The sequence below is a fragment of the Gossypium raimondii genome, chromosome 8 (assembly GCF_025698545.1).
Source record: "Gossypium raimondii isolate GPD5lz chromosome 8, ASM2569854v1, whole genome shotgun sequence".
NCBI classification, from domain to species: Eukaryota; Viridiplantae; Streptophyta; class Magnoliopsida; order Malvales; family Malvaceae; genus Gossypium; species Gossypium raimondii.
In genome coordinates this window covers 2880521-2907148 of record NC_068572.1, presented here as the reverse complement: position 1 = coordinate 2907148, position 26628 = coordinate 2880521, and the positions used below count along the sequence as shown (strand labels likewise).

Sequence of the window (26628 nt, the reverse complement as noted above, 5' to 3'; positions counted from 1 at the left end):
TAAAGCAAGTAAAATTGTGGGCTGTTTTGTGATGGCGGGAGAGGGGAGTTTTATAGGGTGCAGCGGGGCATAGGATATCAAGCTAAGGTTCTCCAATTATGCAATTAGGAATAATAACAAATTTAGCTCCTTTTTTTATCAATTTGGACCTTATTATTTTTTGAGCTAAAATTAGTCATTAACCTTTCAAAAATAATCAAACCATTTTTTTAAACAGCGACACTAACTAAAAAATTATGTTTTTCATCATATTTCGTGGCAACTCACATGATAGTCTGCGTATACTTCATGCTAACATGACACTATTTATTTTATAAGTCACGCCAATAAATAATTTTAATATTATTTAAATTTTAAAAATATAAAAATTTCATTAAAATTTTTAAAATAATTAGCATGAAATTTATATGGATCGTTAGACTCTCTTTAAAATATTCATGATTAAATTTGATTCTTTTAAAAGATTAAAGGTGAAATTTAACTAAAAAGAATAAAAGTCAAATTAATAAAAGATGTAAGTGTTAAGGACTAAATTTATTATTATGCCATACAAATTGCAGTTACTATAATTTTCTTTTTTTGTGTGTGTGTTTTTATAAAATCCAACCATAATAAAATTGAAGAGAATATTTTCAATTTTTAAAAATGGGAATATTTGTTATTTTGTTCATTGTTTTCTTTGAAAATTAATTTTATATAATATTTTTAAATTATTTTATAAATTTAAATTTAATATATTGATTTTATATTATAAAAATAAATATTTGGCAAAAATTATTATAAAAATAAATTTAATTATAAATTAAATAATAAAAATTGATTCAAAATAAATTAATTATAAATTGGAGACAACACTACCATAAATAATTGTATTCATTTAGTATTTTTAATAAGATGTGTTCATGTGTTTCAATTTTGTTTTACTTACAATTTAATCTATTTTTTATTTTAATATCATACATATTTCATGTGTTATTATTAGTAGTAGTTAGTTTCAAACCATATATTTCGTTATTTATTATATGTTATTTTTAAACACACATTTATGTTCTAAATACTTGGTTTCCCCACGCATACGCATGTGATAGAGTTTCTAGTATATCTAATGATCGAAAGTATTTTATATAAAAATAATTAAACATTTTTAATTTACTCAAAATTGATATGTGTAATGCACATAATATAACATAAAATGCAGTGGTCAATTTATGCGAATAGTACTCGTACAAAAAATTATGCACGTGCATAAAAGTACTATAATTTTACATCAGTATGAGTAGATCTCTTCTCTCTGTATATATTATAGTAAAATTGATTAGGAAAAAAGTATTCAAATCCCTTGAGGTTTGATTAAAAAATTCATTTATCTTCTTATGTTTTGGAAAATACTCGCTTATTCTTTGAGGTTTAACGAAAAATATAATAAAGTTAAAATTATTACTATTTAAAATAGGGATAAATCTCAAAATTGCACACGAGCTTTGGTTCAATGTGCAATTTGGTACGTAAACTTTAATTTGGTGCAATTATACACATGAAACTTTGGTTGTGGTTCAAATGTATACATAAAACTTTAATTTGATTCAATCATACATATTTAAAGAAATAAGTACATCAAATTATTTTATATTGAACAAATTAATTATTTATATATGCAATATGTAAAAATAAAATGATGTTATGTAAGTAATTATGTTAATAGTTTGTGAGAATTTGATCAAATCAAAATTTCTGTATAAAATTGCTTATTAGACCAAAGTTAATTTATAGTTTTGAGATTTATCCCTTTAATAAAATTTTATATACTACAAATATAATATATACTTGTAACGGGATGAACTGACCAATATATATTTGAATTAGATTTTGAATGAACCGTTCGAACCGGTTAAGTTGGACTAAAACCGATTGAATTAATTTTCTCTATTTTTATGAATTTTAAATAATTAATTTAATTAGAACCGGACCGATCAATTGAATCGAAACCAATAATTTAAATGATTCGACTACTGTTACCAAAAACTTGATTTCTTTTACCAAATGGGAAATGATTGACCATTTTAATTATTAAATATAAACTTGTTTTTTTTGAAATTATTAAATATAAAATTATTATTTAGTCACATATTAACAAATATAAACATATTAAACGATAAAAACATTTACATTATTATTTAATTATATAAATGTTATTTATTCAAAAATTATAATTTCAATAATAATATAAATAAATATTAAATGAAAAATATGACCTCAAATTTCAATATAAAATCATAAGTTAAATTCCTCGTATTAAACAAAGTAATCTTTGAAACACTAAACTTAATTTGAAGATCTCTACTTGAATAATGAGATTTTGAGTTATCTGCTTTACTTTCATATTTGATTTTCTGTTTTCATTCTTTGTTGCTTGTAACTTTCTCCCTTTGTGGTTTACTTAGCGGAGGAGTCAACATTTTCTTATCGCTGCTTACTCCATCGCCATTTGAGACCCTAAATGACGTTTTGGGAGTTTTTTTTTATGCGTTAAGTTGATTGGGGTTTCTGATGTTTTTGCATTCATCTAATTACCAATTTGTGATAATATGAATGAATGAATCTCTGATTTTTTTATAATATTCACTCGCGTAGAATTATGATTGGATCAAATCAAAATTTTTTATATAAAATTGTACATTAGACCAAAGTTAATATATAGTTTTGAGATTTCTCCTTTAATAAAATTGTATATACTACAAATGTAATATGTACTTGTAATAGGATGAACTGGCCATATAAATTTGAACCGGATTTTGAATGAACTGTTTGAAACCATTTAAGTTGTTTTTCTCGATTTTAATTTTTATGACTGTTAAATAATTAATTTAATTAAAATCAAAATCAATTATTTAAATGATTAGACCACTACCATTACAAAAAACTTATTCTTTTTACGGATTGAGATCCTCTCTATTACTCTTTTAGATGAGAAATGATGGCCATTTTTAATTATTAAATATAAACTTATTTTTTTGAAATTATTAAATATAAAAGTGGTATATTATCACGTATTAACAAATATAAACATATCCCATCTGTCGCTCATGCTAGATTTCCTTTCGCCGGACAGAATCAATCATTTTGTCCCGTAAATGAACAAGCTGCGAGTCATGGTTATCTCCCTCCGCTTTCTTTACAAGAAGCGCAGGCAGATGCTAATAATTGGTTGAATCGAGCTATCCAACGGAAGGTTTTACTTGCTTATATCCAGCACAAGAATTCAGCGGCATTTTCGGGGAATGATGCTCCGGCTTATTTTGCGGACTATTTGCATTCGACTGTCTGCTGTCGATATGCCTGTAGATGCACCAAATTCTTCTCACTTGCATCCATTATGACGGCTGTCGTGATGCTAGATGTCACATTTGCAACACTGTTCGGTATAATGCTGTCGTCAATACATTTCATCCTGACTTTGAACATGTAAAAGGTCTTCTTACTGGTAGTGGAGACTCTGGCCAGCCCAGATATGGTAGTTCAGAAGCCATGCAACCTTTGCCGAAGCGTTTGAAGCTGGAAAATCCTACTGCTCCCAGCTTTCCTCATCATGGTATGTTTTATACAATGGCTCCATTGAATGTTCAACCAAGTTCTACCGAGCTTCCACCCTTGGTGCAGTTGTCAGAATCTCCTGTATCTTACAATTCTGAGGCGGGCGTTGAATTGCTACCAAAGCTTTTAGATGATTCTACAATGGCCAACAGGATGGGTATGAATATGGAGGTGAATACTGAATTTATAGAAGATTCTACTAGTGCTAAAGAGATGGGTCATAATATGGAGCAGTGGCTATCACTGGTTATAAAGTGGTGGAAACTGATGCTGTTGGCAGTCATAGAGAAGAGGATATTGGCTTCATAAATGCTATTAATAATGCAAGAGGCCACTTTAACAATTTGGAAACCAATGCTTTGCCCAGCTTCTCTGAAGAACTTGCAGCTGGTTGTGAAGAGGGAGAAACAGAAGCCAGGGCTAATTACACAAAAAGTTACAAACATATGTATAACAATTTTGAAATTGCATTAGTGTATAAATATTATTGAGTGATTCACTAATTTTTACATTCGCTTATATCTTTTTCAAATCCATCTGACATGCCTATGATATCTTTCGAAAACATACAAAAATCAAGAGCACTCTAAATAAATAATCTAATCCATGTATTGAAAACAAAGTATATACGATTATCCCAACTTGTTCCTGTAAATTACACTGTTCAAACAGTCCGCTAAATCCATCCTAGAGATTCTGACAATTTTTTCTTCTCTAATATTCTACAAAAATTTTCAACCAACCCCCATAGCCAATTTTCGGCCATCATCATCATTTTTAGCTACACTGATTTGGATGGATCAACCTTGGATAACATTGAAGGATTTAACTGAAGTGTTATATCACCATAAGCTTCTTCTTGTCGTACATCAATCATTCCATAACTCTTCAATACCTGCAACAAAACTCAATCAATCAATACATACATTGAAATGCCTTAAAAACTTACCAATGTCTCGAAGAACATTCGAGCACATATTTGCCTTGTTTTTCCTTCTAAAATACTTACATACAGCTAAAAGCCTACATTGAAATACCTTAGAAACTTACCACAGTCTCGAAGAACATTCGAGCACATATTTTTCTTGTTTTTCCTTCCAAAATCTTGTTTAAACTAAGATCTATACGACCATCTTCTGGGATTGGGGTAATAGGGGAATGACTATTCAAGTATTTAGCCACTGCCCTGCAAATGCATCAAAACAATCGATGTTGGTTTCTTTGTTTCTAAGAAAAAAAGTTGAATCTTGTGAGTGGTCTAATAAAAATAAGTTACCTTGTTCTCGCAGATAAGGAACCAACCCCTTGGCTTGCTGCCGATTCTGCAGTAGAATGCAAAGAGAATATGGATATGAAAGAGATAATTAAGACAAGACTGTATACATAGAAACTTAAGGTGTACTCAACTTACCTGTCGGTGTATTAGCATCTTCTTCCAGAAAATAAAGATCCTGCAATACAATTCTTATGTTTTAAGGCAAGACACCATCAAGGCGCGCCAAAATGGACTAAAATGGAAAACTATTAAAAAATAGGAGACATCAATTAAACATTCGGGCAAAAGACATACTGTTTCAGAAGTCTCAAATTCGGGAATGGTTGAAAACCCGGAGTTTCCTAGACAAGATTGCTCTTCCATAAATGTCCTAGGTGTATCGATGTCAGACCAACGAGTTGCAGTTGATGCTGCAAAGTTTGTTGTGCTAGCAGTTCCCGCTGTAGGTGCCAACTCTGATTCTAAACTGCGAGCTGAGAAAGGAGTATCCTCCCTTCTGAATGGAGAAGGCATGGATCCAGCTGGGAAAGACTCAAATTCAGGGAAAACATTGTCGGCAGCATTGCCTTCGATATGCCGAAGACGTTCAACTTCCATATCCATTCCAGGTGCTGAACCCGGAGACAATCCAGCTCTAGGATCTGGTGTAGCAGGCCCAACCCTAAGCTCGGAGCTGGCTTCAGTTGTAGGAACAGTGGACTGTGGTACCATAGGTTCGGGGACAATTTCCTCTGGCACCACCAACTGGGATTTTATAGAGATACCATCTCTTTTGAACATATTACATATACCTTCACTCAGCCCTGCCAGTGTACAAGTACCAACTTTCTAAGAACCTATCTTTTGATTTTAAATTTAGAACCAAGCAGAACGTACCGGTTAATGAAGGCTCATTAAAAACCTGGTCCATTTTTCGATCATTATTTGACTTCCATACGCCAAAAGCAGAGCAAGGGATTTTCTTTTTCTTCCTTACCAGATCACTACAATCTTCAAGTGCCCTCTTCATAAATCTTTGCATACATACATATCAATAATCAGTAACAAAGAAGGACAAAAGGAGAGAAAGACTATATAAATAACAAACGAGCTAATACCTATTTGGTAACACCAATTTCTCGTCAAACTTCTGCCGTGTTTTTCGTCTCTGCCTTGGCTGCGGAGGTGGTGGAGATGGTGGAATGACCAGTTCAGGTGATTCATGCACTGAGACAAAATAAAAACTACAATCAGTTCAGTTCCATTTTACTTAAAATTGAAAAAGACAATAGTTTTAGGCATCATTTCACACAGTTCACCCACCAAAAGCCTCCGGAGGCCCATTCGAAGCAGAAGTAGGTGGGTTTGAGTGCTGCTGAAAAGGCAAAGACAGCTCTCCGGAAGCTAATAAGTGCAAACTAGGAGAACATATTTCCTTCTCGTCCAAGGCTTGCTCCAAAGCGTCTGTGTTTTTGTCATCCGGACACATTGAGGGGAGCTTTTGGGTGGAAAAATCATGAGAAGCATCACGCATCATTTCAATTTCCGGAAGATCTTGAGAACCTTCATTGCTAACAGACTCAAGTACTTGTGTTTGATTACTTGGACCTGCATACTGAACACTAGGCACTTGTTCTTGATTGTCTGGACCAAGATCTTCAAAACCTTCATGGCCACTCTCTGGAGGTTCATGAAGGTTGCTATAGTTGTGAAAAAGAAAAAACAAATCATAAATGTGAAACAAGGATTGGCCTTTAAGAATATCGATGAAATTATGGGGCTTACTCATCCATCTGAGGTAATGCATCATCCATCATGATATCCTGCAGAATATATGTTTTTGATAGCAAAAATGTAATCCCAGCAGTTTAAAACAATTGATAAATGAACCCTAAACTTCAATTTGCTAAAGGAAACGAAAAGGACTTACATCATCAAAAGTTATAGCAACATAAGCATCCCTCTCTACAGGAATTTGATCTGTCAGTGTTATATCTTCAGGACTCTTGAGATGATTATCTGAAGCACTGAAAATGAAAAAAAAAAACAAAGTTGCACATTTCATCGCATTACTTGATATCTAGATATCACACAAAAAATATAAAAAAAAAAAATTAATTTATCCAGAAAGTCTTACTCTTCAGTATACACATCAACATCCAAATCCATGGCATCCAAATCCAAAGTTTCTGGCAAAGTGATTGCTTGAACTGGTGCTTGTCTTGCATCCTCAGGCAAATTAACTTGTGTTGTAGCAAACACCTTGCTTAAACCAATAAGGATGATATTGCAATCATGAAAAAGATAATCAACTTTCTTAGAGTATATACGAGAAATGCCTAAAAGCAAATGGGCTGACATTCTTAATGCAATGGGAACTTCAGGGAACATAATGTGATCTGCATTTAGAGGAAAACCGGGTTATTTAACGGCATTTTTTTCAAAGTTTCATTAATACAAAATATAATTACAAATACAAATATATGTCCACATCGTAGAGTCAAACTAATACAATGCACAGCAAATGAAAAATCAAACAAAAGCTGAGCTAATCCAAAAAAAAAACTAGACAAAACTCACATATGACATTCGCACATAGTAGGAGAAAGATCCACATATCACAATTACATGCAGATTAACACGCATGATGATTAAAGAGAATAGATGCTAAAGTGATTTCATTTCTCAATTCAGTACCAAGCAAACTTATAAATTGTCGTTAATGGTTGAAATACTCAATTGCAAAACGAAATATACAACACACTAAGGCTTTGTTTTAAAAGAATGGGGCCAAACCCAAATGTGATAGCACTTGGCATTAGCAAGCACAGCAGATTAACATGTATAATGATTAAAGAAAATAAAAGCTAAAGGGTTTTTTTTTCTCAGTTCAGTTCAAAGCAAAGCTTGTAACTTTTCATCAATGGTTGAACCATTCAAAACCGCAAAGCAAAAATGGGGCCAAACCCAAACGTGATAGCATTTAATAATAGCGATGGCAAGGGATATTAACACGCATATAGATGCTAAAAGGCAATTTTTTTTCTCAATTCAGTTCCAAGCAAAGCTTAGAGATTTTCATTAAAGGTTGAACTATTCAAATTTGCAAAGCAAAAAGAGATACAAATGGACTTTTATTGATCCAATGTCTTTTATAATCTCTTAAAAAATGTTAATGAAAAATAAGAACTAATAGGTAGCAATGAAAAAAAAAAGAAAGAAATTGGGCAAAACCCTGGCACTTAGCATTAGCATTAGCATTAGCATTGGCAATAAAAAAAAAGGTGGAATTTAGGGTTCTTGAGGAAGACGGACCGACGGTGGAGAGGATATCGATGGAGGCGTAATGAGACTTCTTGAGGCGGTGCTGGAGATGAGCGGCGGTCCACACAGTACCAAGCGGCGCCTTACGAGACAAAAACGTATGGGAATAAAACATCTTTCGATTTTTTTTCCACTTTGATTAACTATTCTGTTCGTTCAGAGATTAGAGTGTGTTTGAGAAGAGAGAGACAATCGAAAAGGAAGAAACTTTCGGGTCGGAGCTTAAAAACAGTTTAAAACTCAGAACTGTGTTAAAGGCTAAAAACAGGGAGGGAAAATGTGAGCGCGGGAACATGAGGAGATTAAGCGCCAATTTAAAGATTTTCTACAAAAATGTGTTATTTATTACGGAAAACGGACTTGGCTTTCATCAATATTTACGGTGTTGCCACTGAATTTTTGACCGTCCGCCGTCCGGAACCGGACCTATTTTGTATTGGGTTAAATTCTGCTGTTAGTCATTGTACTTTATGGTAGGTGTGGGTTTAGTCCTTGTACTTTAATTTGATCATTTTTAATCCTTGTACTTCTTGAATTTTAAATTTCAGTTATCATCAAATGATAATAGTTAAATTCATTAAATTCAGTTTGCTATTTCTAAAATCTGATGCTATGAACATATTATCATATGTGTAACGCCATGTCTGTAATACCCAAAAAAAATTACTACAGAAGAAAGTAAGATAATATTCCTAATATAGTACAATAAGGAAATAAAGCGATAAAAGGATAATTTTGAGTTATGTCAACATTGAGAAGTATATTATGACATATTAAATCAAGAAAGGATTAAATCGCAAAAGTAAGAAAATTTTTATGGCCTAAGAGTAAATACTCAAAATTTAAGGGGTTAAAGTGTAAATGTGAAAAGTTGAAGGACCTATAGTGCAAATATTTAAGGGTTGAATAATCTAGAAACCGAGGAAAATGGATGAATTAGAACCAAATTGAAAAGGTGAAGAAATTTAAGGGACTAAATCACAATTTTACCAATTTAAGTGATGACTCAATGATGGAATTTTCAAAGAATATAAAGGGCAAAATGGTCAATTAGAAGAGAGAGAAATCTAGAAGGCAATGATGATTTTGGTGATATTTTAGATTAATTAATTAATTAAATATTAGTTTATTAATATTTTAATTTGATTTTTAAATGATATTTTATTATTTTATTATTAATTTATTTAGTATATATAAATATGTGGAAAGAAAGATGAAAAGCCACCATTCCACCATCTTTCCATGCATTTCATATTGGAAGGGAAGAGAATAAAGAAAATTTTGCTTTCTTTACAATTTGGTCCTTTTACCAAAAATTTATCATTTTCACCTACAAATCAAAAGAATTTCCATATCCCTCAAGAGAGAAAGATAACAAGGAGACTATGAGGAGCTAAAATATCAAGTTAGATTCAATAACTAGAAGCTGGAGGAGAGAGAAAATCAAGTTAAATATTGAAACCAATAGGGCAAGGTAAAAACATCAAGATTTCAATATGTTTTTAAGTTTGATATTATTGAAAAAGTATAGAAATGATGTTATAGTAGAGTTTTCTTATATAAATTCTTATGTTATTGATATATTAGTGAAGGAAAATAAGTAAAAGTGATGGAAAATATTATAGAGAAAGGGAATAAGGAGTTATAAACTTAGTAACCAATATATTGCACTAAAATAGTTTTAGACAACAGCAGTAGGTTAACTTTGAAAAATCACCATAAATTGTGGAAATTGAATTAGAGGATGAAAAAATTATTGAATTGAAGCTTATTGAGTCTAGTTTCTTATAGAAGAAACATTTTAAGTAATGGAATTGTAAATCATGAGATATAAAAAATTTTGTGAGACAATGTCAGAATGAATTTGGGTTCCCCTGTTCTGACTTTGGAAAATCATCAAAAATTTGAGAAAAATAATTTGAGGCTTAAATTTATATTTTTAAATCATTAATGAGTCTATTTTCAATAGAAACAAACGGTAACATCATTCAAATTCTGTACGAGGGGATAATTACTTTTTAGTGAAGAAGGGTCGGAATTGTCAGACAGCAGAACAATGATGACTTTAAAGAATAAATTGTACTTATTGGCTAAACCAAAAATTCTGAAATTTTTAAGTTCTTTAGCTCAAGATATAAATAATTTAGTGACTATGACTCAAGTGGACAACTTTGAATGAATATATAAATAAATGGTGAAATTATAGATAATGTTACATATAAACATGTTATATACATTAAGGATGTGGAATGAAGAGGAGGAGAGGAAAATAGATGATTATTCAACTAGCATGAGTTTTCATTAAAATGACCAATTTACATGTTTTAGGTTCAGGGACTAAATAGAACAAATGTGAAACTTTAAGGGTAAATATGTAAAAATGTCAAAAAGTGACTTGTATGAAATGAATTGTTTTATTATCTAAATTAGTAAATTTAATGAAATATTAATTTAGATCAAGATTGGGTGGAAATTGAGAAAGATAGAAAATTTTAAAATGTCTCTAAATTTTGGTATTTACGCAATTAGGCACAGTAAGTTCGTATGAACTATATTTTGTATAATTTTAATTGAAGTGAATGCTATTTGGTATTGAATATTATATATATGCTATTTGGTAATGAATTATTATTCGTATAATTAATATGTATAATTATTAGATGTTTTGAAATGATTATCGAAGCTCGATTGGGTTGGAAGCTTGTTGGAGATATATCACATTATCCATTGGTTCTATTGGAAATTTTGGATGATTTGATTCTGGTTATAATGACTTGTATAAGTTAAATTGGTTAATGTTAGCTCATAAATGTTTTGATTTTGATTGGTTATAAATATGAATGCTTGATGAAATGAAATGTCTAAAAATTAAATTGTAAACTCCGGTAATGCTCTATAATCCTATTCTGGAGAAGGATACGAGTTAGGGGTGTTACAATATCAGTTTGTTGTTTTCACATATTACTCGTTGAAAATTCAGTTAATGGATTAACGACTATCATTTGTGTCCAGGGGCGAAGCTAGAAAATTTTTTTAGGGGGGACCGAAATCAAATTGCAACTGTTACAATAATAAAAATATAATTTAATCATTTTAATAGCCTATATCTTTATAATTTTTGAATTATTAAATCCAATTTTTATTATTTTTAGGAGGGCTAAAATGAAAAATTTTCCATTTAGAGGGGTCAGGGCCCCTGCCAGCCCTCATAGCTATGCCCATGTTTACGTCAATATTGAAATTCCAAATTTAAAAAGTAGGGTTTAAAATGATCCGATTAGAGAATATGGACTAAGTTTACAATTATACGCATAGTACAAGACTAGTAATTAAACTTAGCCTAACAGATTTAAGTAGACCTGTCCATGGGCCGGTTCGGGCCGGGCCCAGAAAAAAAGTTTAGCCCGCTTCCTAGGCCCGGGCCCGGCCCGACCCGAAATATGGGCATGAGATTTTGTCCAGGCCCAACCCGGGAAAAATATGTGACCCGAGCCCGGCCCGACCCGTTTTTAATTAAAATTACTTTTTTTGATAAAATTAAAACTAATTGTTAGTAAAATTATCAATTTTTTAATTGTTAATTGTATTAATTGTTGTAACAAAATCTAACATTTGATTAGTAAAATTATCAAATTATTAATTGTATTAATTGTTGTAACAAAATCTAACATTTGATTAGTTTACATTTTTGTATTATCAAATATTTTTGTAAACAAATAAGTTTACATTTTTTTTATCTTAAAACCAACCAATATTACATGTGCAGGATTTACCAATGTTATCACTTTCAATTGCTATCCTGTCAATTGCTATCAAGTTTACGACTTGATTTTGAAATGGGAAAAAAAAGGGAGGAAGGCACAGGTTAGGGATTTTGGAAGCCTTTGTCGGGGGAAGTGAAAGTAAAGGAAACAGAAGTTAAAACTTAAAACTCAATATAAAACTATAACTATTATATTTTAAAAATAAAAAATTATATTTAATATATTTTCGGGCCGGGCCAGAAAAATTTTGCCCGAGGCCCGACCCGTTTTCTAAACAGGCCTCATTTTTTGCCCAAGCCCATATTTCGGCCCTATATTTTTACCCGAACCCTCCCATATTTCGGGCGGGCTGTCGGGCCGAGCCTGGCCGCCCGGCCCATGGACATGTCTAGATTTAAGCATTACTATTTAGGCTTGGACTAAAATTGATCAATTCTAACTGTACATAGACTAAACTTGATCAAATTAAAATATAGAGACTAAATTCACAACTTTTTCAAAATGCAAGGACTAATGGCATAATTTAACCTTTATATTATCAGTATTATATAAACTCGATTAGGGCTCACTCACCATTCCCCATTTAAGTGAATATTTATGTTTTTTTTTTAATTTACATAATTTAAAATTACTAAATATAGTAATATTTATTGTTATATATATATAATTGTTTAAATGAGTTGAGAACTAATTAATGGATGACTCTAGTTCAATTAACCCTTTAAATATAATATGATTTTTATTTAAGAATTTTGTTTGGCTAAAAAAATATCAGCTTTAAATTTCATTTAATCTATTTATATTTTGTAAACTAGTTAAAAATTTTAAGTTTATTAATTATTTTTTTATTTTCTAAATTCATGTATTATTAAAAGTATATAGACTTGAGTTACTTGACCAATAAGAAAATAACACTTTCTTTGTCTTCGGGCAAGTATGGTTAACTCTTGACTTATACTCTATTTTGTTTACTTGTAAAATTTTATACTCGATTATTTAGTATATTGATGGTGGAAATTTTAATTTCACAAATAAAGTTAAAATTTTATCACGTGTCTATAAGTTATATTTAAAAATTAAAAATAAATAAACAAGATATGCAACAAAATCTCAAACTCGCTTATAAAATTAAAAATTTTCAATACCAATATACTAAATAACCGCTCTAATCTTATACCCAATTTTATGTTACGATGATGAGTGAAAATACCTTGAAATGCAATTCTAATAAAGAAATTGAATCAAATTAATTTTTATACTATCAATTTCACCGATTAAACTTATATATCTTTAAAAATTAAATAAAGCTAAAATAAAATAAAATAAATATTTTATATTAAAAATTATATATATTTTCATTTGTAATTTAATTTTAAATAAAAAAATTACAAATCATAAAAGTTTTGAAAATATTAACTCTATTAAATAGTAAACAATAAATTTTAACTTTATTAAGATTTAATCTTATTTGAAAATTATACTAAATCCATGGATAGAAAAATAGTTTGCATACAAAATTGGATAAAATTGAAGAGAATGTGTGAAAGCACGCTTTCTGCTGACATGTAAAGGAAAACACATCCAGTTGGACGATTTTTCTTTGAAATTTTCAAAAAATATTTTTAATTGGACGCACTTTTCTTAACATGTCAGTAGAAAGTTCACTCGGCTGGACGAACTTTCAACACTCTCTTCAAATTTCAAAAAACCGACCTGTTGAGCCAATTAACAATTTTCTTTTGACATATATGGCTAATTTAGCCAATATATATAATTTAAGAGTGGAACCATAAATAAAACCTTTTACTTAGAAGAACAAAAATTGATAATATATTTTTATTTTCTTTCCCCTCACTCACTCATTCACTTTTCTTTTCTATCTATCGTACTCAAAATGATTTCCATTTCACTTTTTCATTTTCTTTCCATCCCTGCATTTTTCCACCCTTTCCAAACACATCCTTAGGGTGAGCAAATTCAAAACGCCTGCACCACCAACAAAGATGACACCAGCATTTATTTTCACAATTTATAGTTCAATTAGCTACTTACCTTACCAATACAGGGTTTATCATCAAAGCAAAAAAAAGAGAGAGAGAGAAACCAAGCAATCTGGGCATCTTTCCACATGTTCATGGAAAATGTGGCCTGTATTTAACCCAATGATGCATACAACATTGAACAGAAAGCTTACTGCATAACTTGTAAGCTCTTTAATGGAGTTGAGTATGTTCCTTGTCATTGTGATGACAAACCAGCTCTTTTCCAGCCGCCGTCACCTGTCCTCTCAAACACTCGTGGTTGCCTCATCGGAAAAGTCGTTCTCCAGTCTGGATTCTTAATTAGATAGTTCCACAACCTTTAACGGAGATCGAGTATCTCACTTAGAATAAACTCATTGACTTGAATGTAAAACACAGTACGCAAGCCAAACCATCCATGCCGCAACCAATTTCCAGGCATAATCACTTTTTTGTACCTCCAACTTTATAAAAAAAATTATTTTAGCTCTCTATTTATTTTTTAAGTCTTTTTTAACTCTTAAATTTCTGTTATTATTATTATTATTATTATCAAATCAGCCTGGATAAAAAAGTTAACATTAGTTAAGTATAAAAACTATAAAAAATATTTTTAAAATTTTAAAAATTAAATAAATGCTGTCATGTTATCTACATGGCAATCTACGTGTAAGCCATGTTAGTAAAGTTAACAAATGCTAATTTTTCTACCCATTTTTGGGTAATTTGACCAAAACATACCAGTTCAAGAGTTAAAAAAAAATTCAAAAAATAAAAGGACTAAGATAACTTTTTTTATACAGTTGGAGAGCCAAAAAATTCAATGCACCACATTTCTAGTTAATTATCAAGCTAATATGCAAGTGCAATATCACTTAGAGACCCTTTATATGTTCTAGTGTTTGCAAATGTCTGGAAGCTTCTATCCTCATAATGCTACTACTATCCTATCTGTACATTCTTTTCTTTTTTTTCACTTTAATTTTGGAGCACCCTTTTTTACCTTTTTTTGGTAAACTTTGCTATCAGTTCTTGTACTTTGCAAAAGATGTAGATTTAATCCCTGTACTTCTCAAATTGGAAAATTTTAATCCCTGTACTTTACATATGATAATATATAGATTAAATTAGATTTTTAGTGAGTAATATGTAGAAATAATAAATTGATATGACATTACACATGATAATATGTTACTCGCACCAAATTTTAGAAATAGCATAACTTAACTTAATGAATTTAACAATTATCGTTTGGTGAGGACAAAAATTTTAAATTTTAAAAGTGCAGGAACTAAAAATGATCAAATTAAAGTACAAGGGTTAAATCCATAACTTTTGAAAAAATACAGGGACTAATAGTGGTATTTAACCAATTTTTTCTTATTATTGAGAGATTGTCATAAATTGTTCCAAGTCACTTGGAAGCCAAAATGCAAAATCACTTAATTCTGAACTAGATGAGTGCTAGCTTAACCTCTTAATTGCTTAACATCCGACAGTCAAATTTAGATACTAACCAAGGCAAGTGCAAATGTATAACAATATGATTATATGTATGTATGTATGCATGCGGGTGTGTGCGTGTGTGTGAATGTGAAGAACCATAAACATGAACTTTGCCTTTAGAGATGTGCTGACCTTCTCTCATTATCCACAAACTCTGGACCCTCAGCAAGAGGTGAAGTAGAGCATGAAGCAAGTATTTCTGAATCAGAAAGGCTTTGAAGTGACAAAACAATTTGTACGAGGCGTTTGGTCCTATGTCAACAACAAAAACAAAAATAAAATTAACAAATCCGAGTTCATAAAAGCATATTTATTTTTTGAACTATAACTTCTGATCATATTTATTCTTTCTGACACAATGCCTAGAACTACCCATAGCCCTTCTTCAATTCATAAATAGGAAGATAATATGCTTCAGTGCACTCGAACCCACATATTCCTGCATTGGCAACAATACTCATGCCAATCGAGCTAAGACTCATTCAGCATAAAAGCATATTTATTTATTTTTACAGGAAAAAGATTAGCTAATAATGTAAAAAAACATGATTTGTACAATTGATAGTCATAAGTAGAAGAAACAATAAGTTGTTAAATAACATTATACCAACTGCAAGGAGCAATGATGAATCTATCAGTTTTAGTGTCATAAGTATCCAGTAATTTTCCCTGCCAACTGGGGTCTTCATGCGAAGAAGAGACTCGAAGCCTCCGAACAATTTCATCCGGGCATCGTGAAGTTTTATCAAAGCTGGCAGGGATGAGGGTTCCTGAAGAAGTTTCCACCTGAAAACATGTAAAGGAAAACAACTATTGGAGCTTGAAGTTTGCAGCTATTCTCGCATTGAGGATTGAACTTTTTTTTTACAGGATTCGGTTTCTGGACAAAAATTGAACCGAACTGCTCCATTCAGTTTTTAACCTTTGAAACTGAAATCATATGGAATAAGAACTGAAATAACCAAAACCGATAATTGCAGTTCGGTTCGATTTGGTTCGGCGATTTTTAGAATATTTGGACTTTGTAAAAAAAAATATATCACTTTGTTTTACGCTCAAAAAATCTAATACAATACCTGCTCTAAATTCAATTTTACATTTATAAAGTGAGTTAAATAATTAAATTAATATCATAATCATCATAAGACTATTTAAAAAATCATTTTAAGTTAAGCTATTATATTGATAAATCATTTAAAGTTGTTAAAAGGAAAGCTAATACATAAATCATTTATATAACTAATGTTTTATTGTGTCATTTCCGTTAATTAATTTAATTAGTTGCTAGCTTTGATTAGTTATAATTGACTCATTACAGTATGTCATATAATTAATTAAATTTATAACTATCAAATATATATACAATAGACAACTTATGAATAATTATTTCTTTTATAAATAAAATATTATAAAGTTTAATAAACTATTTTTCTAAAATTAAAATTATGCATATAATTATGATTATTATATTTAAGAAATATTCACTTACTCCGATAAAACTACACTTTCATAATCTTTTGTAAAATATTTACATAACTTAAAACTTTTTATGATCATATCTAATTTTAATAAAAATAATAATCGGGTTAAATAAATTAGTCCATATATACATTAAAATGATGAATTTATTATTCTATTAGAAGTATTGCTTTATACATATATTTTTTTCATTCGTTTTTATTTGGATAAAATGGGTTTTATGTGGAAAAACTGAATCTGAACCTATTGTACAGTTTGGGTGATAATATCAACCCAAAACCCAACCAAACATTACAAATCGGTTCGGATCATTTTTTGGTTTTATTGATTTATTTGCTCAGCCTTAGTCCAAGTTAAGCCCTGAACTTGACAATTGTTCTCACATTGGAACTTAAATTTTTCTTTGTCCAAGTTAGTTCCTAAACTTGGTACTTGTTCTCATATTGGGGCCTGAACTTTGCAATTGTTCTCACGTTGAGGCCTGAACTTTAAGTTTTTCAAGGAAATATCAAGTACTAACTTAGATTTTTAAAAAAGTTGAAGTTGCAATATTAGAACAATTTTCAAGTTTAAGGCTTAACTTGAACAAAAAATTGTTCAGGCCTTAACGTGGGAATAGTTACCAAGTTCAAGCCTCAAAAAGTGATTTAACCCTTGTATTTATAAAAAAGTTTCAAACAGCAAAAGTGACATAAACTCGTAATCTGAAATACAGCATCTAGCCATCAGACTTTAAGAACCATCCTCTTTTGTTTTTCTGTTTTCGTCATTGCGAATTTAAACAAATTTCTTTTGTCATGAACCACTAAAAATGGGATAGAATGCTTCACTAAGCCCTTAACTTCCATTTTCCATTTTAGATAAAGGAATTGTGAAAGCTTGAACTTACCAGGAGTCCATTGAAAATGGGAAGCGCATTTCCTTGAGAATCGTATTTCGTGTTATGTCGAAGAACACAGAGAGTCTTTACATGAAATTTTTCCGGCCTCTTCTGCATGGTTTCCACTATTTTTCTGCATAAAGGAATGGAATAACCATCTCGTTTCCCCTGTGATATACTTCGGCCGCTAGCATGCTGTATAACAGGTCAAAAGATTCAACTTAATCATTCTTTTTCCGAGCAGGTAACTACAACTCTGTTAAAATCAACAACAAATGAGAAGATCAAGGACCATACATTAGGTGAAACATCTTCGAAAGCACCGACTAAATGCACCTGCATTTTAACATTCAAAAGCTTTAATTTGAGAACCAGTATCATGTTTCGATTATGATAAATCACCAATGAATCAACAAAAGGGAAATATAATTAAGATTACATCCAAACCAGCATCTAAATTGTGATCAACAACTAGTGCCAACATCTGGTAGAAGCCAATATCTACAATTTTTGGAGAATCCATATGGGAAACGGATGTCCTGAATGAAAAACACGAAATGAGAATTACATGTCTGGTAAAGAAAAAAGCAATCAAGCAATTCTGAATCTCTACAGCAAATTCTTACATCCCGTTTTTTCGGTTCCGAATGACAACACCCACGCAGGTTGTGGCTTCATCAGTGCCGACATACTTTCCATGCAAGAAATGAAATAAGGTGAAGGCAATCAATAGAGCTATTGAATCGAGAAAAAGAGACTGGGGTGAAACAAGGCAGAATATTTATGGTAAAAAAGATGTTCAAAAAACAAGGCAAAACACATGAAGAAGGCATATAAATATACAATGAGTAAGCACCATTCGAGACAAAGTCTACAAAAAGATGATGAAAAGGTTATCTTCGGTTGAGGATTCGATGAAGGGAAGCATTGATCCATGCAATGTAAGAAAATGAAAGATAATAACCAAATACTCTTTCAAGTCTTAAAAGAAGATTAAACATCCCACAAGGTATTCAGAAAATCAAATGAAATAAAATACACATGCATGAGATTGGCATTAGTCTTTCAACTTTCAAGTCTCAGCTAAAACATACAAGAAAACTGATATCCTTTCCAGCCCATGACATTTAGGTCTGTAAGCTTCTACTCACCATGAAATATAATTAATCTCCCAAATGCTGCAAGAAAAAAATTTGCCTAAAAACCGAAGCTTAACATCTGTGCCAAACACGACATTGAGAGCTAAGAACCTAGGAATTTTTGTCTTCTACATGTCATATTGCAAAATAATTAGAAACAAGAAAACTTGGAATGAGGTATAGATTAAGGCTTCCTCTGGATTACTGGTGAGGTTAAAATCAGCAGTGACAGTAAGATTAGTTACTATAGCGGTGAAGTTGAGTAATGTACAAGTAATATTAAAATCAGCAGTGAGGCGTATGTTTCGATTCAAACGCAGCTGTAGGAATGAGTTGAGAATAGAAAATGTTCATTTAAGACATTAGATATTCATAAAATAAAAGTAGATGTGACTTCAACAATGAAGCAGCAGGAATTTATGTCACATGAACTTGGGCATGATTAGACTTTTTTTTAACGATTTTCCATATATTTGGAGGATTTTTAGAGTTCATATCTTCATATATGCTGGATATATTACTTTAAGAAAAATAAAAAGTCTGAGCAACATAGGCAAGAAAGTCTGTATCTCAGTTATTCACATTATATAATTAAAGTAAGAAGTTTGAAATGAAATTCGGAAGGAAGTAAAAGAGAAAAACATACATGGACAAGTGAGGGATCTACAGTAGCGTATTCCCTCTGGAATAAGTAAACATATCTAGAGCTGTTAGACGATGTTATTAGCTTGGAATCCATGGATGCTGAGACTTTCCTTTCCTGGATAGACTTGAAAGAATGTGTGGCAGACACTAAAACTTGGTGTTCCATCAATGCCACTAATAAATCCGATGGCTGTTCACAAAAAAAAAAAAAACCCATCAAAATGAAAGAAACGTGGGGTTGAATTCAATATGACATAATCCATCATCGATTATCAGAAAGTGTTAAATTGAGCAAATAACAAAGAAAGCGAAGAAATGAAAACACACGCGCGCGCGCACACAATACTTTTGAACAGATCTCTGTAAATTTGAATTTGGGTAATTTGAAAGGAAAATACCTGAGACTTGGACGATGATGATGATGATGAAGAAGAGTTGAGAGAGAAGGGAAGTCCATCCACAAAAATCATGATGATGATGAATTGATGATAATTTTCAACTCAAAAGTCAAAACTAAAACCCTTCACTGTCTTGAGCACCTGAACCCAAATTGATTTAAAAAAAAAAGTTTTCCAGATTTTGTATTTGATCTCGAAACGAAACAATTTGATCTTTGATTACAAGTTTTTCAAATCGAAATTCTCCCTCTCCTAGTCTCTCAGCGTACTCTGTAAGTTCTTTATTTTCAATTAAATTTTAAAACATTGCGTACATGTGACGGGTATTTTTACTTTTTATTTTGGGTTAATACCATTAAGCATTCTCAAACTATAGCATAGGTTTTAAATTAGTCCTTAAACTTCAAAACATTCTAATTGAATATTAAAAGTATTAATATTGTATCAACCAAGTCCTTATGTCACGGACTTAGAGTTTTCTCACGCGATTCGTGGGGCCTTAGGCAGTTTCTTTGCTCAAAAACGCCTAAGTCAGCCTAACTCACAACAATTATGGATTCAACAGAATTTCCTTTAAGGCAACCACGAAGAATAGCAGAAGAACGAACTTGAAAGATGAACAAAAGCAACAGAAAAGTAAGAAAGCTTGAGAGAAAAGTTTGAGTGAATACTCTCAAAATTCTATTAACAACTGAACAATGTACAATGAGCAGAGAGTCCTCTATTTATAGCTGAAGCTCTCCAAAATCAACGGTTTAAATCAAAATACATCAATGGCTACAATTAAAAGCTATCAAAATATCAAATCTCTAAGATTACATAATCGTATCTTCTAAAGATTACATTTAATATCTAGGATCACATATCTCAAAAGATCACATTCCATATTTGCCAAGCATATCTTTAGAATATCATTTTCCTTATTTGCCAAGCTCCAGAGATGGGCTTTTAATTTCTCCAGGCAATGGACCAGTCCAATTTGGCCAAATGACTTCCCTTGAATGCGATGGATCGTACGAGTTCGTCATGGTTGCGATATCTCATGCGCAACCCATGACATTCTCCCCCACTTGTTTTAGTGACGCCTTCGTCGCATCCTCCTCATGGAACTGGTTAATCTTTCCTTGAAACTGCCACAATACCTCAGCAGGTTCCCAACTTGCTTCACTATCAGGAAGTTCATTCCATCGAACTAAGTATTCATGACGTGGTCGATGGTACTTTCGTCTAATCACACGATCTGTCTCAATGGTTTCAACGTCACGGTCATAAGAGACCTTTAACCCCATTGGCGCTCTTTCAAACTTGTCCCGATTCGGATATTCTTGGTCCTTATGAAATGGCTTAAGCATACTTACAAAGAACACTGGGTGGACTTTAAGTTTTGAAGGTAACTTAAGCTTGTAGGCCACCTTGCCCACTCTCTTCACAACTTTAAACAACCCATCATACATTCGCACGAGCCCTTTGTGTAAGCCCGTATATCGCAAAATCAAATGTTATTTGGTAATGACTGAGACACCCATTTGAAATTGCACATCTCTTCGATTCTGATCGACCCACTTCTTATTGCGTTTATTTGCCTTGTGTGAACAAGCCCTAGCCAAGTCGTTATTTTCTTGCCAATCCTTCGCAAATCGATAAGCTACCGAATTTGGTCCTGTATAACAGGTCAAAACAGCATTGGGTGTGAGTGGCTGGTGGCCCGTCACTATCTCAAACAGACTTTGGTTCGTTGCCCCACTTCGCTGCAAGTTATATGAGAATTGAGCCACATCCAATAACTTTGGCCAATCCCTTTGTGTGGCACTCACATAGTGTCGCAGATATGTCTCCAACAATGCATTTACTAGTTCAGTTTACCCATCGATTTTCGGATGCATACTCATGGAAAAGTTCAAATCTGAGCCCATTGACTTGAACAACTCCGTCCAGAACCGACCTGTAAATCGCCCATCTCGATCGCTGACAATAGACTTTGGCACTCCCCAATATTTCACCACATCTCTAAGGAATAAACGAGCTGCCTCATCAACAGGGCATTCCTTGGTGGCCGGAATGAACGTCACGTACTTCGAAAACCTGTCCACCACAATAAGAATACTCATAAACCTATCAGACTTAGGCAAACCAACAATAAAATCCATGGATAAACTCTCCCATAGTCTTTCCAGAATGGACAAGGGTTGAAACAGATTGACTGGGGTCTTTAACTCGACCTTATCTTGTTGGCAAACTAGACAAGTTTTCACATAAGTTTCTACATAATCACCCATGTGAGGCCAATAGTAAGGTTCCTCCAAAAGGGCCAAAGTACGGTGCATCCCTGGGTGGCCTGCCCATCTCGAGTTATGACACTCATTCATGACTTCCTTACGTAGCTTCCCATAATGAGGCACATAGAGGCGATGCCCATGGGTGTATAACAACTCTCTATCAAGCCAAAATCTTATTGTTTTTCCCTCATTGGCCAGCTTAGTCAAATTTTTGGCTGTGGGATCATGGGACAATCCTTATCGAATGCACTCCAATAAGAAACCATCAGGTTGGCTAATTACCGTAAACTCCATCTTTCGGCTAAGTGCATCAACCACAATGTTGGCACTCCCCAGCTTATACTCCATTGTGAAGTCAAACTTAGCTAGAAAAACCTGCCAACGAGCCTGTTTGGGAGACAACTTTTTATGGGTTAGAAAATAACTGTTGGCAATACTATCGGTAAGGACCACAAACCTGGAACCCAATACATAATGTCTCCATGTGCACAAGCAGTGCACCACCGCAGTCATCTCATTCTCTTGAATTGTATATCTTCGCTTCGTCTCATTAAATTTTTTACTCTCGAAAGTAATTGAATGTTCATATTGCATTAGTACTCCCCTGATAGCATAATATGATGCATCCGTACGTACCTCATAAGGCTTCGAAAAATTTAGCAAGGCAAGCACAGATTCCCTCGTCATTTATTGTTTCAATTGATCAAAGGCCCTCTCACATTCCGGATTCTAATCCCATACATTCCATTTTTTCAACATGTCCGTCAAGGGTGTGGTAATTCTAGAGTAGCCTTTAATAAAGCGTCGATAGTAATTTGCCAACCCAAGGAAAGATCTCAACTCCGTCACCTTGGTTGGAGGCTCCCACTTGGAAATGGCTCGAACATTGCTCATATCTATTCAGATCTTACCCTCTCCCACAATGTGGCCTAGGAATGACACCTCTTGTTGGGAAAATGAGCACTTCTCCTCCTTAACGAACAACTCATTTTCCCTCAAAGTTTAGAACACCTCCCTCAAGTGTCCCACATGCTCCTCGAGAGACTTGCTATATACCACAATATCATCAAGGTAAACAACCACAAAACGATCAAGAAAAGGTTGAAGTACCTTATTCATTAGGGTACATAATGTAGTTGGGGCATTCGTGAGTCCGAAGGGCATCACAAGGAACTCATACGAACTATACCGTGTCACACAAGCTGTATTTGGCTCATCCCTATCGGTTATCCGAACTTGATGGTACCCCGATCTCAAATCCAACTTGGTAAACCATCTTGCACTACCAAGTTAGTCGAACAAATCTGCAATAAGAAGAATAGGGTACCTATTCTTCACAGTGATCTTATTTAGAGCCCGATAATCGATGCACATTCTCAAGGACCCATCATGGTTCTTTTGAAACAACACTAGCGCACCGTATGGGGATTTAGATGGTCTAATGAATCCCGCATCAAAAGCTCATTCAATTATTTTCGCAACTCTTCTAACTCTGGAGGAGACATATGATAGGGGGATTGCTAGCGGCACCATGTTGGATACTAACTTAATTTTGTGGTCCACCTCCCTCTTTGGTGGTAAACTTTTGGGTAACTGAGCAGGCATCACGTCCCGAAAGCACTGCAACAATTGGCTCACTTCTTTCGGGATTTCACTAACGGACTTAACTGTATCCTCAATCTTCAAGGTGGCTACATAAGAGACTTTATCCCTGCGCACTCCTTTAGCAAATTGAATTGTTGACAGCGTTTTTCCCTCTAAGCTTCTTTTCCTTGTCATTTTCACCATGCATGGATGGTTCGAACCCGAAATCACCATGTAATTACTTGAAGGGGCAATAAGCGCATTAACCTGATCAAGAAAACTTAATCCAACCATACAATCATAGTTATGGTATTACCTTAATGGAGGCCTTGTCGGCCCAATCACCCAGTTGAAGATCCACTCCCTTAGCAACACCCTTGATTGGGACACTTTCTGAGTTCACTGTTTTGATTTGACCCAACTCATTCTTTACCTTGAGCCCAAGTTTTCGAGCTGCCTTTTCAGATATGAACAAATCAAATGCACCAGTGTCGGCCAGCACATTCAATTTTCTGTTGGCTATAATGATGTCTACAAACATCAGCCCATGACTCGTTCTATTGTTGACACCCCCAAGAATCGAACCAAGATTGTTATCCTCCACATCTGACTCCACCTTTGCTTCTATATCCGTGAGTGCGACCTTTTTTGGATAGTCCCTAATCATATGTGGACTATCACAGTGAAAGTAACTTATAGGCCCACTTTTCCTCTTGCCCTAAGGCTTCTTACCGTTGTCATTCCTAGTGGGTCTTTATTTGTCTCCCCCGCTATTACCCTTTTGATTGAATCTGGGCTTAGAAGCACTGGCATTATCTTTCTTCCCTCTAAATTCAGCAAGTGATTCGGCCACACACATTGCCTTGGTAAGCTCTTGGACTCTTCGGCGTTGCAACTATTACTTCGCCCACGATTTCAACCCATCCATGAAGGAAAAGAATGCATCTTTCTCACCCATATCTAAGATTTGAAGCATGAGTTCGCTAAATTCCTGCACATACTCCCTCACTGTACCTTGTTGCGCAAGCCGATGCAACTTTGCCCGAGCCTCATTGTCGAAACCACTTTTTTTGAAAACAAAAAAAATGTAGTTGTCGACTTTTAAAAACAAAAATTAGAGTCGCCACCGATCCTTGATTGAGGTGTGATCAGCTCACCTTAAAAACAATTTTGGCCTGCGAAATTTGAGAAAACAGGTTCGGGAGTCAGTTACGCACGAGGAAGGGTTAACACCCTCGTAACGCCCAAAAATCGGTACCAAATTGATTATTTAATGTCTTTGATGTCGAAAATTTGAAAAGAGTTTAAATAAAAAAATTTAACTCGAGGATGAATTAAAAAGATAACATTCCTATTTTAAAGAAATAAAATATCACACTCAGTTAGTTAGGGCACAATATTTTTAAATCTTTAAAATTAAGTTTGTCTTTTGATTTTAAAACTCACACAATTAAATCTAAAAAGAGTATTCGATTATTTAGATCAAATAAAGAAAAATCGAAACCAAAGAAATTAGGGCACAATTTCTCGAATTTCAAATACCGAATAGCACCTTTTGTTTTAAAAACACCTTATTTAGAAGTTAAAATATCGAACCGATAAGTTAGGACCAAATTTTAGATCCCGAGAACAAGCTTTTATTAGAAATTTGTGTGAATTTATTGCAAAATAAATACTCGGCTTTCTAAATTAAATGAAAAATAATCACGATCCAAAGAAGTTAGGACACGATCTTTCTCGAGAATCATGAATGCCAAATATTTAGAAATTTAAAAATAAAACGATTTTAATGCTTTGACGAAGCCAAAATAGATTTTTCTTTAAAAGTATGATAAAATGCTAATGCGTAACATAAAATCATTACTTTAATTTAAAATATACCTATATATGTATACAAGAATTATAAAAAGAACATAATCATAAAATATAATGAGTTGTCATAAAAATAAGAACGTAAGCATAATATATTAATAATTATGAAAATATGGGTATATATGTATATATAAAATATATGGAAAATATATTTATAAAAGTTTTGAATAATATATGAATATATATATATACATAAAAACATGTATAAACATATATAGATTATAAAATATGGGAAACGTATGAATATTATAAAACATAAACGTATAGACATATATATATATATAAAAGTATGAAAATAAAATAATAGTAAAATATAAAAGATATATATGTATTTAAATCCATTTAAAATATATACATATATATATATATAATGTATAAGCATATAAAAATTGTAACATACGAAAACATTTAAATGTTATAAAATATAATGTATATTATATACATATGTAAAAACAAAACTACGAAAGCAAAATAATAATAAAATATATAATATGTATATGTATCTAAAAACATTTGAAATAAATACATATATATTAACATACATATGCGTATATATATAGATATAATAATAATATAATATAATAATGACAAAAGGGCCAATTTAAAACTTAAAAAAGTGATTTGGGGCAAGTTTGAAAATAATAAAATACGAATGGACCAATTAGAACACGCAATTAACAGTAGGGGACCAAAATAGAAATTAATCCCTTCCACTAAAACACTGCACTGCAACACAGGTTAAATTGAAACAGTTATAAAACATGTGGCCAAATTTATAAGAAATAAATAATTTAATTTAAAAGCACTGTAAAAAGAAGGGACCAATTGCGAAAATAAACCATTTGAATAAAAAAAACAAATCAATGGCCATTAAACGGAACCACTTTTCGTTAA

At 32.5% G+C, this 26628-nt stretch overlaps 2 protein-coding genes across 3 annotated transcripts; both read right to left on the bottom strand.

Moving 5' to 3' along the window:
* Positions 1 to 4036: 4036 nt before the first annotated feature.
* LOC105790274 (sister chromatid cohesion 1 protein 3) lies at positions 4037 to 8436 on the bottom strand. Its single transcript, XM_012617782.2, has 12 exons — positions 8162 to 8436; positions 6984 to 7245; positions 6777 to 6873; positions 6632 to 6669; positions 6170 to 6546; positions 5965 to 6073; positions 5744 to 5880; positions 5162 to 5670; positions 5003 to 5042; positions 4868 to 4913; positions 4642 to 4777; positions 4037 to 4486 (listed from the first exon to the last, which is right to left on the bottom strand). Exons 1-12 carry the CDS (start codon positions 8283 to 8285, stop codon positions 4373 to 4375), a joined length of 1989 nt encoding a protein of 662 aa, XP_012473236.1. The 5' UTR covers positions 8286 to 8436; the 3' UTR covers positions 4037 to 4372.
* Positions 8437 to 13820: 5384 nt separating this feature from the next.
* Positions 13821 to 20286, bottom strand: LOC105790273 (protein N-terminal asparagine amidohydrolase). 2 transcript variants are annotated; one of them, XM_012617781.2, is made up of 9 exons: positions 20003 to 20286; positions 19606 to 19794; positions 18447 to 18511; positions 18260 to 18359; positions 18118 to 18156; positions 17830 to 18015; positions 16069 to 16247; positions 15594 to 15713; positions 13821 to 14293 (listed from the first exon to the last, which is right to left on the bottom strand). In XM_012617781.2, exons 1-9 carry the CDS (start codon positions 20072 to 20074, stop codon positions 14173 to 14175), a joined length of 1071 nt encoding a protein of 356 aa, XP_012473235.1. In that variant the 5' UTR covers positions 20075 to 20286; the 3' UTR covers positions 13821 to 14172. The 2 variants fall into 2 exon arrangements, with proteins under 2 accessions (XP_012473235.1, XP_052490081.1); XM_052634121.1 differs by having other exon boundaries at positions 14285 to 14419.
* Between the last annotated feature and the right edge of the window lie 6342 nt (positions 20287 to 26628).